Source organism: Brachionichthys hirsutus, unplaced genomic scaffold (genome assembly GCF_040956055.1).
Source record: "Brachionichthys hirsutus isolate HB-005 unplaced genomic scaffold, CSIRO-AGI_Bhir_v1 contig_745, whole genome shotgun sequence".
NCBI lineage: Eukaryota > Metazoa > Chordata > Actinopteri > Lophiiformes > Brachionichthyidae > Brachionichthys > Brachionichthys hirsutus.
Window position 1 is genome coordinate 268,035 of NW_027180354.1, and position 14,747 is coordinate 282,781.

At 39.8% G+C, this 14,747-nt stretch overlaps 1 protein-coding gene across 1 annotated transcript in view; it reads left to right on the forward strand.

Moving 5' to 3' along the window:
* Nucleotides 1-14,747, forward strand: part of LOC137913962 (neurexin-2-like) — a 161,798-nt gene that overhangs the window by 74,246 nt on the left and 72,805 nt on the right. The window contains exon 4 of the mRNA XM_068757582.1: nt 9,530-9,547. Within this exon, the coding sequence (XP_068613683.1) occupies nt 9,530-9,547 (18 nt within the window). The remainder of the gene's footprint in view (nt 1-9,529; nt 9,548-14,747) is intronic.

Sequence of the window (14,747 nt, forward strand, 5' to 3'; positions counted from 1 at the left end):
TGATGCTGCTGTGAAACCCTTGGGCGACCATGATCTCCTATTAATCTCCACAGGGAACATCAAAGGCATTGCACAGTCTTAGAATTAATCATCTCCTTATATGACACATGCACACTCATAGAGGTTGTCTTTGTTCATATCTTATTCTTACAGTCTTAGCATTGTTCAACTGCACAAAGCCAATGAACACTCTGTGAAAAAGGCATTTCAGGTAACGAGTTTAAAGAAGCTTTGGAAGAAAAAAAAAAGTCCAGTATCACATCCCCACTAATGTTCTCTAAGAATTTAAATGTGGACTGCAGCAAAATTAATAGCTGAATAAGTATATTTTAGGCTGCATATTTAATAGCCTTTTCTGTAAGTAAAAAAAAAAAAAAGGCCAAGGCTGAATGAAATGTAATGAACAGAAATAATCCCTTTAACAACACGTGGTCCTCAGGAAGATGATATTTCTGCATTTAGTAAATAAAAAAGAATTGTAGGGAGAAGCTAATCTCTTTGGTGCGAGAGGAAAACGGACTAATGAAACATGTTGACACGTGTATTAGAGGCTTGCTATAATTGAATAAAGGGATTTGGTAGAGCGTTATTAAGATATGTGTGGCTTTAAAATGGTAGAGAGCTGAGGCGAGGCCTGCTGAGTCAAGCCAGTGTCCTGTAACATTTCGTCAAGTTGTCTTTGAAGAAACGACGCTTCAGTTCTGCCTCTGTGTCCACATTTTATGGTTATATTCTCTTTCGCTGGAATTATATAGTAGAATAAAATATATATTTATTGTTCATCAGGGTGCAAATTTGTCTCTGGCTCATAAACGTTACATACACAGTTCGTAAAATACACAGAAGTGATTTTACACACATACTGCAGCTTGAATCTCAGCAGGTACTTTGATGAGTTAAGAATATGGATGACACTCATAATGTAACATTGTGTAACAGCTAACAGACAGCACATTAACACACATTAAACTAATGGAAAAATATATAATAAAACACATGGAAACAGCTAGCAAAATGGGACCTGTACATTTTTTTGTGTGCTTGATTATGCACATATCATTATACTAGTTTCGCAGTAATTGGTCACAGGGTGTACCAAACCAAGGAATCACCTGCCATCTGAAATGCTTTTGAATGAGTGCACGCACAATCACACCTCTGTGGGCAATTGCATTAATTCACAAGCAGAATTTGGGCCTTAGTTTGAAGTCCCTGCCATGGGAAACTTTACACTTTTCTTTCTAAAACTGCACCCCGACATTATGCTTGATGTACCAACAATGAAATGCAATGATGCCTAATCATGTTACATTCCCTATGATGCACCGCATCGTAGCTACGCTCCTCCTTTGTAGAGTGTCTCGGTCGTATATGGCTAATTAGCAGCTGTTCACACTCTTACCTTCCATAATCCCCCACTGTCTTTTTAATCGTGAGATGTGTGAAAGGAAGGAAGGTTCATCTAAACAACATCATTAGTAAATGTCAAAGTTCTGTATGTGGGGAATTATGCTGTTATTTTGCCACAATGGGGTAAAACATATTATCCACATTACATTTTAATGCAGCTGTGTGAATATGTTTTATCTTTATTTATAGACGGGGTGGACTAATTCAAAAAAAATGACTTGACAATGAATTAATAATCTCACAAATATCCAATGAATGGTTTGGTGTGTCTTTTGATCAGTCATCATAAACTCTAATATAACAAATGGAATCATATAAAACCATTAGTGCTCCACGTCATTAAAAAATATGTGTTATTTAGAGCTGCAGAAATATAAAAAAAATAAAGAAACATCTGAATATTTAATATGGCAACGGCTTCATCCCAATGCCTATGCAGTCAGTAACTCCCGGACAAGGATGTCTCTCTAAGGTTGGAAGGAGATTGCTCTGCATGTTGCAGGCTATTCCGTTTCCCAACTGATGCTACACACTTTCTTTATTCTCTATTCAAATGATTTAGAAATGATTCACAGAGACCTTGTCTTCCAAATGACTTTGTTGGGACTGATCAAAGCTGCCGATCTTATCTCCAAATGGACTTAATTGGGCAGATGATTTGTGAGGTGAAAGTTTTTAACTTATTACTGAGGCTTGGCGAACCAAAATCATTTCCCTTGTTAAGAACAGAAACTGGCACCAACGGCTCTCTGCTTTTTTTCTGAGCTCCATCGGCATGAAGGTGAGCTGCAATCCAGGCAGCAGCATCCCCGATCCACGTTACTGAGTATCCACAGGTTTTAATTTAATAAGAATAATTAGCAATTAATTAGCCGGTTTCATTACAGTCTTACATTCCACTGCTTTCATCATGTAGGCAATCTTTTTTATTTTGTGTTACTGAATGTACCAACCACGCAGGAAAGACAAGTTGTTGCAGTGTCTCCTGAATTAAAGGGAATTAAGCTGGACAAGATTCTCCACCTCCACGTTGTCTCTTGCTAATGCTGAGAATTCACAGGGCAGCGGGTTGTTTTCGTGCTTGCTGGAGCACAAAGGAGGAGGCAATGAGGCAATTCGAATAACATTAGAGTCCGTTGTTTGGAATGGCAATTCACGTAGCAGGTAGACGGGATGAGGAGGGGAGCAAGGGAGGAATGGGGGATGCTTTTGTCTAAGAGCGTAACAAAGATGCTGCTGGTCCAAATCTCAGCAGGGGATGTACAGCTGCTCAGGTGCCTCCTAGGTGATCTATTTATTGTACTTGTGCGGAGCCTACTTAATTTCATTGCATCACTGTGTGAAATGACAAAGTGCTATTCTATTCTTCTATTAAAATAATTCAAGTCACATGAACAGATCATGGTGACGACAAATAAATGTAGCCTCTAACTGGGGATGGAGAAATTGCCCTATGACAGTTTTTTTGAATGTATTATTTAGTTTAGAAGTTATTTACAAAAAACACATTGCAGTAATGGCGGATTATTCCGGTTCTAGATCCATAGCTTTTGAAGATGCAACAAATCAGTTTGTCCACTACTTGATCCAGAAATTTTTTTTAAAATGACTGATTTTTGGTGAGTGAATTGAATGCATATTTTACAAGACATGATTATATATATTTTTTTAAGGCCAGTGTGAGAATCAGATAAGCGCCAACATTCGTTAGTCATCGAGTACACAAACACGATGACCCTCCCAATTAAGTGGTAGATTAATCAATTTATCCCAATGTTAAGTGAACAATTTAATCAAGCAGCAGGGCTTGGAAAATTCACCACACATCATTAACTTGGATAGCGGTTTGGAGCATTAGTTCAACCCACTTTTACCAGAACAGGAACAATAATCATGAAGGAATAGGCCTTGATGTGCAGTTTGCGGTGCTCCCTGACCCCTGACAGAGAAACTGAACACAGACATGCTTTGCTGAGTATTGTTATTTTATTTTATTTTTTTACCGTTTCACATCAACCAACCATTGTCAAGTGAGCTCTTTTAAAGTCGGTTGGCACTAACTGGTCTCAAATTAGGAGGGAAAACGTGGCCCATATCCAACTACGCAACTGATAAGTGTATTTATGCACGAAATACTGATAGGGAAAAACATAACCATTCAAAATGTGAGTCACAAAGCTGTTGCCTCCTAACGTGCAACAGGACACGTCACAGTGAACAGGGACACACTGAACGTGTTTTGAGTTTGATGCATGTTTTATGCAGAATGCTTTGCCTCCAGTAATTACAGTGTGATTGTAGCTGCTTGTTTTTGTTTGTTGGCTAAAAATCTGCTCCATTCAAATGCCATTTTCTTTTTGTTTTATAATACAAACATCCTCTTGGACTAGAAAGCAGCTTTTTAGAAAATGAGATTTTGACATTTTAATACCAAAGTGTGGATGACACAAAGATGACAGAAAATATTCTGCTGTGCCCATTTTTTATTTTATTTATTTTATTTTGGTTATCCTTGTTCATAATCTCCATTTTCTGAGAAAGAAACCAATTTCAAGACGCATCCAGTGTTTATTGTCGACATTTTGCTCTCAACTGATGTACTCGGGCAGTTTAAATGGCAGACTGAAATTACACATTGTTCTTGTGTAGACAGTAATGGCAAAGCTGTGTTCACTTCAGTGTTTTTTGTAAGGAAATCAGTGATAAAATGTAAGACATCAAAAGGAGCTCATTTTAGGAAGAAAAAAAAACAGGTAGAATCTAAACGTCAGCTTTGCAGGCTTCAAACTCGACATTTCATCTATTAACAATACATAAAAGAACAACTATTTTACTGCAAGCCAAATACATTTGGATGAGATTTTATTTTGCCATATACCTGCAGCATGTAACCTTAGTATGTCATTGCCATGTTTGCATGTGTTCTGTCGAGGAGCACTTGAACCAGATAAGAGGTATGAGCTCAGGGTTGCAGAAGGGATTTGGTGAATCACCAGGATGCAGCCTCGGCATCCAGTCGAGAGGATTAGAGCGAGTATTGAGGTCTGGAGAAAAAAAGAAGGGGATCTCTCTCTCTCTCTCTCTCTGTCTATCTCTGTCTCATTTGCACCCCCCCCCCCCCCCCCCCCCCTCCCCGCCTCTCTCTCTCTCATGTTCTTTCATAGAGGGAAGCAATCAACACGATCACCCTGAAGGTCACTGCGATGTACAGAAAGCACGATGTGTAACGTTCCGTTTGAAATAACTGCACCATACGACAGCACACACTGGATGTGCAAATTCCTTCTGATTGGCTCAATCATCAGCCACTCCAGACTTTTTTTAAATTTCGCACATTTATCCTAACCTGAACAAGTTAGCCAGTGATGGTACTGGTAATTATCAAGTCTACTTCCTGGGAGAGTTGCTCCAGCCTCTGTGAATCCACATCTCCTCAGAAAAATATTAATGCTGTCACCCTCAACTAGTTGATGTGTCTCTGTTACCTGGCAACAGTGTTTTATCCTGCCTTCTGTGGAGGCAAAAAAATATATATATATTGATTGCTTGCTTGCCTGTATAACTTTTATTAGTTAAAAGTGAATATTTAATCGTAATACTTGAAGGTTATGTTTTCATGCTTGTCGGTTCATTTGAAATGCAGACCATTTATTTAAAAGCTGAGTCTTGTTGGCTGTGTTGCATTGTTTGCTGGAAATATAAATGTTTTTGTCCTACCTGTTGGGAAGTCCTGATTTGGAATTACTGCATGCAGTGCTACCCAAGTATAAACAATAAACAACTACAGGGGTGTTTTTCTGAGGAAAACAATGAAAATCAAAAAGGTAAAATTTCACCTATCCTCTGTATGAAGTTTAAAATGACTAACAATAAATATAAAAGTTGTGTTTTCAACATGCATTATTTAACTCCAGGTGACTTCTCAGAATTGCTGTCCAGGAATATGATCAAAGGCTTTTGGACTGCAGTTTGTGCAAACAAGCGAGAGATGATGTAAAAGAGAGTGATTCTTGTAATTGCCACATAAATGCATGGACCTGACATCCCATAATCTTGAGCTCAGCGCTGTTCGCTGGTGATGTGGTAGAGCTTTTTGTTCGTCAATCAGAAGAGCTGGGGCAGGATAGAGGGATCAGATTGAGACAAACCTCTACATTATAGTGGTGTCCACTCCAACCACAGAGCATATTGATTGGTGAGCGACAGCAACCTTCCTTCAGCCTCTCGAGCCTGCTCCACCTTTGTTCAGTGGACAATGAGCCTTACATTCTCTCCCAGGTTGTTAAATTATTTTAGATTAATACATGTAGTTAAATATTTGCTAACCTCCAAGTAACAGAACCTGCCAGAGCATCCACGTTCGACAATAGAGCTCTGCGATGTTGGTAAAAAACTGACAGGATATTTACAATTTTGATTTTGTGAGGTATTTGACACTTTTTAACAAAATTAGCTTTTAGTCAGAATCACATTTCACACTTTATTTCAAAGGAGGCAATTAAAGAGTTCCAAACAGCAGTACAAAACCAAATCAACCCCTAATAAAAGGGAACAACATAACCAATACATATGTTTAAGAAGTCATTTTGCCTTTCAACGTGACTGCTGTTTAGCTTGGAAAGTACAGAAATGTCACACTGTCTCATCTAAATAAGAACATATTCTCAGTGAGTAGTCGTCGTAATAGCAGGAGGCCGGTCCCTCAGTCCCAACCTGACGGAGCCCGTCCGTCCTCTGTCTTCTCCTCCTGACGCAGACACAGGCTCATGTTTTACCTCCACCTTGCTGACTTTACATGATTTGATAGTGATAGCTGGAAAATCTCTCCACCGGGAATAAAACGCTGATGGCTCACGCTATCATCACCAGGAAGAAACTGGAATCCTAACAGAGTATTTTAAAAATGTTCACTTTTAATTGTTATTTCCGATTCGATCCACTTTGTCAGGATGCGTGTCAATCGATGTTTCCAGGGTTTTCAGTCTTCCCAGTCAAAATGAGCTGATTTTCTGAACTGCATACAATGAGTATTTTACATGCCTACTGATCATTCGTGGAGTAAGCACAGCCCTTCATGGGATGCATTTGAGTTGCCTGCTAATATCCTCTTGCAAAAGGGGGCAGCCTCCCACCCCACCCCCCACCCCTGTGTAAAGGACATAAATCATTTTAGGTAATTGCACTTCTGCAGTAGTTCCTTCCTTGCCTTTACCTGCCTTTTATTCCTATTAAAAAAAAAAAGCTGTGCCCCTGTCAGATGATTGCAGAATGCAGTGCAGGCTCTCAGTGATCACATTGATATCTCTAGACTTGAAAAATAACTCCACAAAAGCGGAGAGAAGTTGGTGAGAGGTTGTTAAAGGGAAACAGCCAAGCCGAGATAAAGAAGCAGAATGGGAACTAAGTTTCTGGAATTCTTCTTCATTTATCTTTTCATTTAGTCAAGCAGGGTGTTATTTCATCATCACTCTTAGAACCCAGTGTTATGCATAGTATTTAGATAACATTTTATTACTCACACCCCTGAAGAGCTGCAGTAAACTCGTCAGCAAGTATTGTCCCATACTTGAGAATGAAGTGATCCTCTGAGGATGTCATGGCAACGTTTTCGTTCTTCTGTTGCTTGTCCACATGGGCTGCTCTGGATTGGGACTCTGTAACGATGCCGAGCCGGATCTAAGTTGTCAATTTAATTGATTAGTCCTAAGAACGTCACATCATTATTTGACCAATCATCCACCTCTCAGGCTTAACAACATTTAATGCTTTAGCTGTTTTATGCTTCATTTATGTGCCATGTTTTACAACACTTCTGGATTTGTATAGCTGCCACCTCATCCAGGTTTCCATTGAAAAAGATTTCTAATCTGAATGGGAATTCCAAGTTAAATAAATGATTAATAATAATACGAAGAGAGAGACTTAACTCACAATCATTTACATAATAATATCCAAATAGCAGGTGATACATGCCAGTGACTTCCCACATAATAGACAATAAGCCAGAGAGAAAAATAAAGGGACCTTCTGCGTGACATAATTAAATGTCATACAGAAATATGCTGCATTTAAATCTTTTATTCACAGAGAAAATTTGATCCTATAATATTACAATGACCCTGACCAAGGCTAAGGATGTGATTAATCAACTCCACGTGGTAGCATCTGAGTGCATAAGCAAATACAACCTCAGTATGTTCCCTTTATGAGCTCCTGGAAAGACAACTGTTTCCAGCATCCTTCTAGGGTTATTCACTGCACTGCAGGAGCCACTGGAGACATTACAGCTCCACCCCAGGGCTCTATCAGCTCTACAAACTGATTTACTATCAATAAGACAGTCAACCCAGCTCACTGTCCCTCTCTGTCTAGAAACTGTTGCTGTCGTTACTTGATATTGGATCACAGTTGGCCTAATGTGATATTTCATGAATCTCATATATGCTGCTCTGTACATCTTCATTTCTCTACTGGGGTGCTCAATGTGGACTCAGAGAAACATGATAGAGGAGCATGTGCTTGATCAACTATGTCTCTGTGTGTTATCTTTGCCTCCTCACCCAGCCAGCACCCACAATCATTCTCTCACCTCACTTAGCAAGCTGGGCTGAAGGGAAATGCAGCTACCCAACTGCAAATCCAGGATGCTAGCACAAAAAAACAGGCCTGCTGGAGTGAGTTCTTTCTGATTGTGTTCCTTCCTCTGGCACCCACTGTGGGCTTTGCCTTCATCGACCACTGTGGGCGTTTAGGCTCAGTTTCAGCACTTGTGCATTGCCTGTAGTTTAGGAACAAAGACACCAATGCGAGGCAAAGTGCCCTGCGCTCCATCTGCTCTGGCTGAGATCCATGCTCCTCTTCTGTGTGCTGGGAATGAAGATGCCTCATTTCACTGTGGACGTCCAATTGTAGCCGTCTGACCAGTAAAGATGACGGCCTATCCTGGTCCACTCTACCCTTGCCTGGCAAAATGATGTACATTGTCTGAGAACACAGAGCAGCAGCCAAATGGTCTAAGGTTTAATCCCTCTACTGACTCTGGGTGATTGAATTTCCACATGAGCTTCAGTATACACTCTTGTTAACAGAGGGACATTGAAACACAAAAACATATTTGCATCCCTTTTTCCACTGTGAGAGTCTTTGGTCAAAAAAGCAAACAGATGCCGCAGAACAGCGCCCCTCTTTTCTGTGCCAGAAATGCCTCTGAAAAATGAAACCGAGACTAAATTCAGACATGTTTCAATACTTGATTACAGAGCAACGTAAACTACGCAGGATAGACCTGATGGTTTAATTATGCAGTTTTTGGGTTGGTAATGACCCGAAACCACCAAATATTAGTGTAGAAACCTGGGGAAAGGGATTTGTTCATAGTATGTCCACTTTAAAGTGAACTGAATGCACCTCAAATAGTTTTTGACACTTTTTATTTTCCTCAGCACCGCTACCATATAAAAACCCAACAAACTGATTCAGCTGCTCGAGGCTATGATGGAAAATTTAACCTGACAGCTTGGATCGATATTTTAAACACTGTATGCATTTTATATTAAAAAAACAGGATAGCTTCTGGATTTTTTTTTTTTTTTTTGCTTTAAGTTTAATTAAAAATGGATTCCAAGTGGAACAACCCCCTTTCCTGGATCTATGGGGGACGGTGTTGGATGGCTTCATTAACCTGGTGCGACACTAACACTGATCAATGTGCTGAGTCGGAACAAAAGAGACTGAAGTGCAAATGTGTTGTGCTTGATGTTGCCTCAAATATATGATGTAAAAACACAGTTTATATTTGTGTGTTTCTGTATTGTATTAATATTAGTTTCTTTTTCTCCATTTTTGAGTTTGCATATTATTACTATCTTGTGTTGGTTGTGCACGTTTTTTATTTTTTTTAAATTTCCAATTAAAAGAGTTATCTGCAAAGGACAAGACAGAAATGGAAAACGATTCATGGGAAGTTAGTTGTTGCCTGAGAATCCCTCCACTGACCTTTTATAACTTTGTTATCCTTCTGAACATCCCTGACTGATATTTTCTTCTATCTCATTTACACATTGTGCTTTGGTCTTGAGCTGATCTCTCTTTTATCTTTCCCTCTTCTCTTCCCCTATAGGTGACTCATCTCATGCTGGTAAGTCATCTTCTTCCTTTACCTAACGCCTCCTCTGTGTTCAATCATATGCAATCACATAACAGCAACTTTGAAACGCTGCTAGTATTGAACAGTAATAGCTGCTGTGCTTGTTCTTTATTTATCTGCCCTCTGAGTTTCCGTTACTATGCATTTGAGTTATTTGATATTGCCTAATGCATAACTTGAAGGAATTGCAAACACTTAGTCGCCACTTTGCAAATCACATGAATTGCATTGCTGTCCAATGTAAATGCTGATTGTAAAGGTTTCCGTGATTGGATTGGTAGTTGGGAAGTCTAGCCTAAAGTTTGTTTGAGTAACATTTTACTGTACAGCATCGTTATTCTGCGCTGGTGATCAAATGTTGTTGACGTCAGGAAGTTTGTGAAAACGCATTTGTGTTCAAGGCTACATGTAGTCGTTACCAGGTATTTGCTGCAGTGCTGCATCGATCATTTCAGTTCATCAGATGTATTGAATGAGACCTAAAAAAAAATACAAGACGTAATAAGACTTTTGAGATAAATGCTGCAAATTCAATGCAATTCGTGTGTATTTCTGTCAGTATATTTTGTCAAATTTTGCAGACGAGGATAGATTCTGCAAACGTACCATATGTTTTCAGAACAGCTCATACTTTAACTGAGATGCTGCTTCATACATAGATTACTGTGCAGAGCGATAATGCTCCTCCTGAAACAACGGTGAGGTGATGGTGTCTCAGCATTAATTACCGTATTGCTGTTTATTTATGACTCTGCAGCAGTTCTATTTTGCAGCCGCAAATAACCAGTGTTTGCAAAGCCATCTCTGTCAAACCGGTTTTGTTAGCGGACACACAATGCAGTGGTGAGAGGCTTCATATTCTTATGTGTAAACTGTTGCATAGCACACTACATACACTGCCTTGTCCTGTTCACTTTGCACATATATCATGTCCATTTCCACTTTTTGTTTTCATTGATGGGCTTTTGAGGCAGGTAGTGACAGAGGTGTTCATCAGATATAGAGGCAGGCAGGAGCTCTGCAAACACTGATTCTTAGTTTTAGCTGAGTTTTATTCTGGCTCCAAAAATGGGCTTGGCAGAGGCATCTAACTGGGTACATCTCTCTGTCTGTCGCCGTCTCTCTCGCTCCCCAGCTTTGTTCTTCTCAGCTCAGATGATTAGCATCTATCTTTCCCTTTTTCCCTCGCACTTTCTGGAATGCCAAACCTGGGCTTTTCAGACCCAACAGGGGCCTCTTCAAGCATGTGCTGCAACATGATTGACCTGCCAGCCACACATCTACAAGTTGGACAAGGCAATGAGGCATTCAGGCTCTTTGTTGAGTTAGTGGCTGAAGTTTCACAACATATTGCCTTTCTACAATCCCTTCTGTGCCCCTCTCTGAAATGTTCTGCGGTATGATAAACCATCTTCAAGATGTTTGCATGCCTTATAGCAATTTTTTTATTTGATCACTCATATTTCACTACTCTCAAGTCTGTATTTATTCACAATTGGGAAATTTATTGTGGAACTCGCTCCTTTTTTTTTTTGCCGCTAATGGAGACATGGAGGAACGGCCCTGCTGTGAACAATGAAACACTTCATAAATTTCCTAATTTATGAATTTCTTTCATCACCTTTATAATTAAAATGCCGCAGATTGATGAACTGTTCGGTTTGATTGCAGCAGCCTGGCCACTTACTTGAACAAGTCAGCCACAAACATGGAAACTGGGACAATAAAAGCCTTTTATTACCTCTGAAAAAGCAACCAGTACTTAAGTTATTTTCCCTGCCTAGTGATAAACAGCACGGCCTCAGACGAGACCAACAAAAAGGCCATTTCACAATATAACAGCCGAGCCTGTGGTTACATTTACATAAGAGAGGAGGGTGGTAATGAGATAGCTACCTGAGATAATTACTACTCAAGGTGTCCAGCTCTCCTCTCCCTACCGCAGGGAACCAGTTTAACTCACTACAATTAAGCAGCCGGTCATTTGCTCCATTTGATTCACCATTTATGCCATTTTATGCTCCGTTGTCTCGTAGCGCAACAGTGCTTTAACATGGTGGAGACGTGGGCCTGCAATAGTGGAAGAACGGTGGATGTGAAAATGTATATGTTCTAAAAAGGCAATTAAACAAGAGTAATTCAAGGCCTCATGTGCCTTCTGCTGAAACAGGCGCCTAATCCTGTCACCATCGTGACGCATCTCCTAGCAGGGATTACATTTCCTGCTAAAACAATGTCTTATGGTTAGTGTCAGTACGCATTTTAAAATTGCCGGTTAGCCCCATGTTTTTCTTGCTTCCCACCCTTGTGTTACTCTGATTTTGCTGTTTGGACTGCCGGTGGCACAATGATCTTGTTGTTATTGTCACCATTTCTTTTATTTACTCAAATTGGATTCAATGATCGGCTCGTTTACTCTGTTCCAGTCTGAGAAAAACATTTTTAACTTAGGTGGGATCCTGAGGCTTTTTCTCAGTATATAATAGCATAAATGTGTGTGTGTTTTTATATCTGATGGTGTGTGTGATTTGCGTGTGGCTTTTGAGCTTGATACTTGACACAAGGAATAAGAGCTGGTGGGAAATTTTGGATTCACATTGGTTGGAGCATGTGAAGATTAAAAGTGTCCACATCCATTAGCTTCATTGTAATTGTTAAGACCACGATGAACAACCAGTGGCTCTCTATCACCATCTACACAGAATGTTGAAAGTAAAGGTGCTGATTTGGTTGTGGAACGCTGCACCGTGCACCTCCTTGGAACGAGAGAGTGTAGGAACGACGTTAGAGAGTAATGCAAGAGTAATAAACTCAAGGAAAACACCGAGCAGAGATCAAGAGTTCAGGTAGAACAAAGAATGTGGTGTGGTGGAGTTGTTGTTTTTTCCAGGCACTATTGCAACATACAAAAACAAGTCTTAAACGCGTCACCATTTTTCTCAGTAAATATATTTCTAAAGATGCTACTGATGTGAAATTTTCACCAGATGTCGGTAACAACCTTTGCGACCAACGCATGCAAATAAATCATACGCCATATTGGAGGCGGGGCGGACATCATGGTGTGGGGTCTGTTTTTCAACATATGGCATTGGCAAACTTTATATACTGGTAGTTGGAAGATGAATGAAACAATACACTAAGATATTCTTGATAAAAGTCTGCTGCCGTCTACCAGGATGATGAAGATGAAGCTACGGTGGACATTTCATCAATGCAATGGTCCCAAGCACACAGCCAAGGAAACTCTCATTTAAATACAGATAAAGCTCCTAGAGTGGAGCTAAAGATTCTCACTGAAATAGAAAATCTATGGGGAAAAAAACTAGAAGAGATCCACAGAACCTTTTGAAGAATGTTTGTAATAATGGGCCAAAATCCCACCTGAGCGATGCATGGAACTCATTTCTCCATAAGGGAAAACTATTGAAGCTGTTATTACCAACAAAGGCTTTTGAACAAAGTATTTGAATTCAATGTAATATTTATGTTCTTTATTTTTCCTCTGTCATTCCATTTTATGAAGCTTTACTTCATTTATGGGCATCTAAGGCTTGAATGGTGACATGCACAATATTTATTTTACCCATTGTACAATTGCAGACATGGATGAAGCTAGGCTATCTTTAGAAAAAAATAAAATTTTATAGAATGTCCTTCCATCTAGATCTAACCTATCAGCTAATCCCTGTGTTTTAAGCAACACAAACACTCGGTCATTCCTCCTCCATTCACAGAACATCCTTTGCTGTTTGTGCTGAGCCTAAGGCTGAACATTACAATGCTCGGCAGGCTCATTTCAGATCTATTAGGTTGATTTGACTCCACGAGGAGCTGCAGAAGGACCTGGCATGTGAGGGAAAGAATATCGGAGTGATGTGGTTTTATTATGAGAGCAGCAGGGGTGTTGGCTAAGTACAGGGCCAGACTGCTGTGGATGGGCCTCACTGCCCTGCAGCTCCCCGGGTTCGGGGCAGCCTCCCTTAACAGCCACAGTTTATTACCAACAGCTGGTACTGGATACTGCCCAAGGCCACCGGCGTACATTAACACATCATACACACATGCCTACACTTTCACACTTGTCACTGTAAATTGACTGCATTAATATCCTGACTTGATTACATTCATTGCCTTTTCAGTGCATATGATGCTGTGAATGCTCTCTGCATGCAGGAGATAACGGCATCACTGCATAAGGATGAAATTGCGTTGTTTTTTTATTATTAAAATACTATTTTTCCATGGCCTGAAATCTGCCTGAAACCCACTCTCCCTGTAAAATGAGATAGAAAATGAACTTTTCTTGGGGATGGGGGGACGTGAAATATTCTACATTAACCTTATCCTGAAGGAGACACCCTGAAATGCTCCTTTGCAGACCAGCCACACACCTTTTTTTTCTGTCATACACACAAGTGTGTGTCTGAGGCAGAGGGAGGGTTTTTTATTCAGCTTCTTATAAAGCTGCTGTAATTGAGTCCTGAGATAATACAATGCATGACTAAGTGTTGATGAATGAAATGGAAAGTAGAGTTGTCTAAATTAAAATATGACGAGAGGCAGAGTGGACGAGCCGCCTCTGGGCAAGATTTTAATCTACAGGTTTATGAATCGCTATGGAAAATGGTAAAGTAACACACAAATTTTAGCATGTAGAAGTGGAAATAGTGAAGTCTCTCTCTCTCTTTCTGTGTGTAACATCTAAGCATTGATCACCCAATCTGATAGTGTCAGAAAAAGGAAATAATCTACATGTAGATTAGTTCTCTTTAAATCTTGCTTTCACGATGATTGTTCACAAGCATATATCCCATGGTGTCCATAAACCTGACTGGCAAAATTCACCAGAGTAAAAATTCACAGGTAACACAATAAGAAAGCATTTTATTGGCTTGACCATCATTTATCCCCATTTTTTCTCATTTTAGAAAAACCTGTGTTGCTGTGTTACTCTTTCATTTTGCAAAAAGAAAAAAAAAGAAACAGTTATTTGTAGCAAGTTATAAATGTTTTAGTATTTAAATCCACTCGCTTATTGATTAACATCCATGTGAGTGACTTAATGTCCGTCAGTGCTTCTGTCACTCACATGGATGTTAAGGCATTTGCAACTACTTTACATAAACACACGTTCATTTTCCTCTCTTGAATGAGCTCGAACTGCTATCAGATACTGCCACAAAAAGTG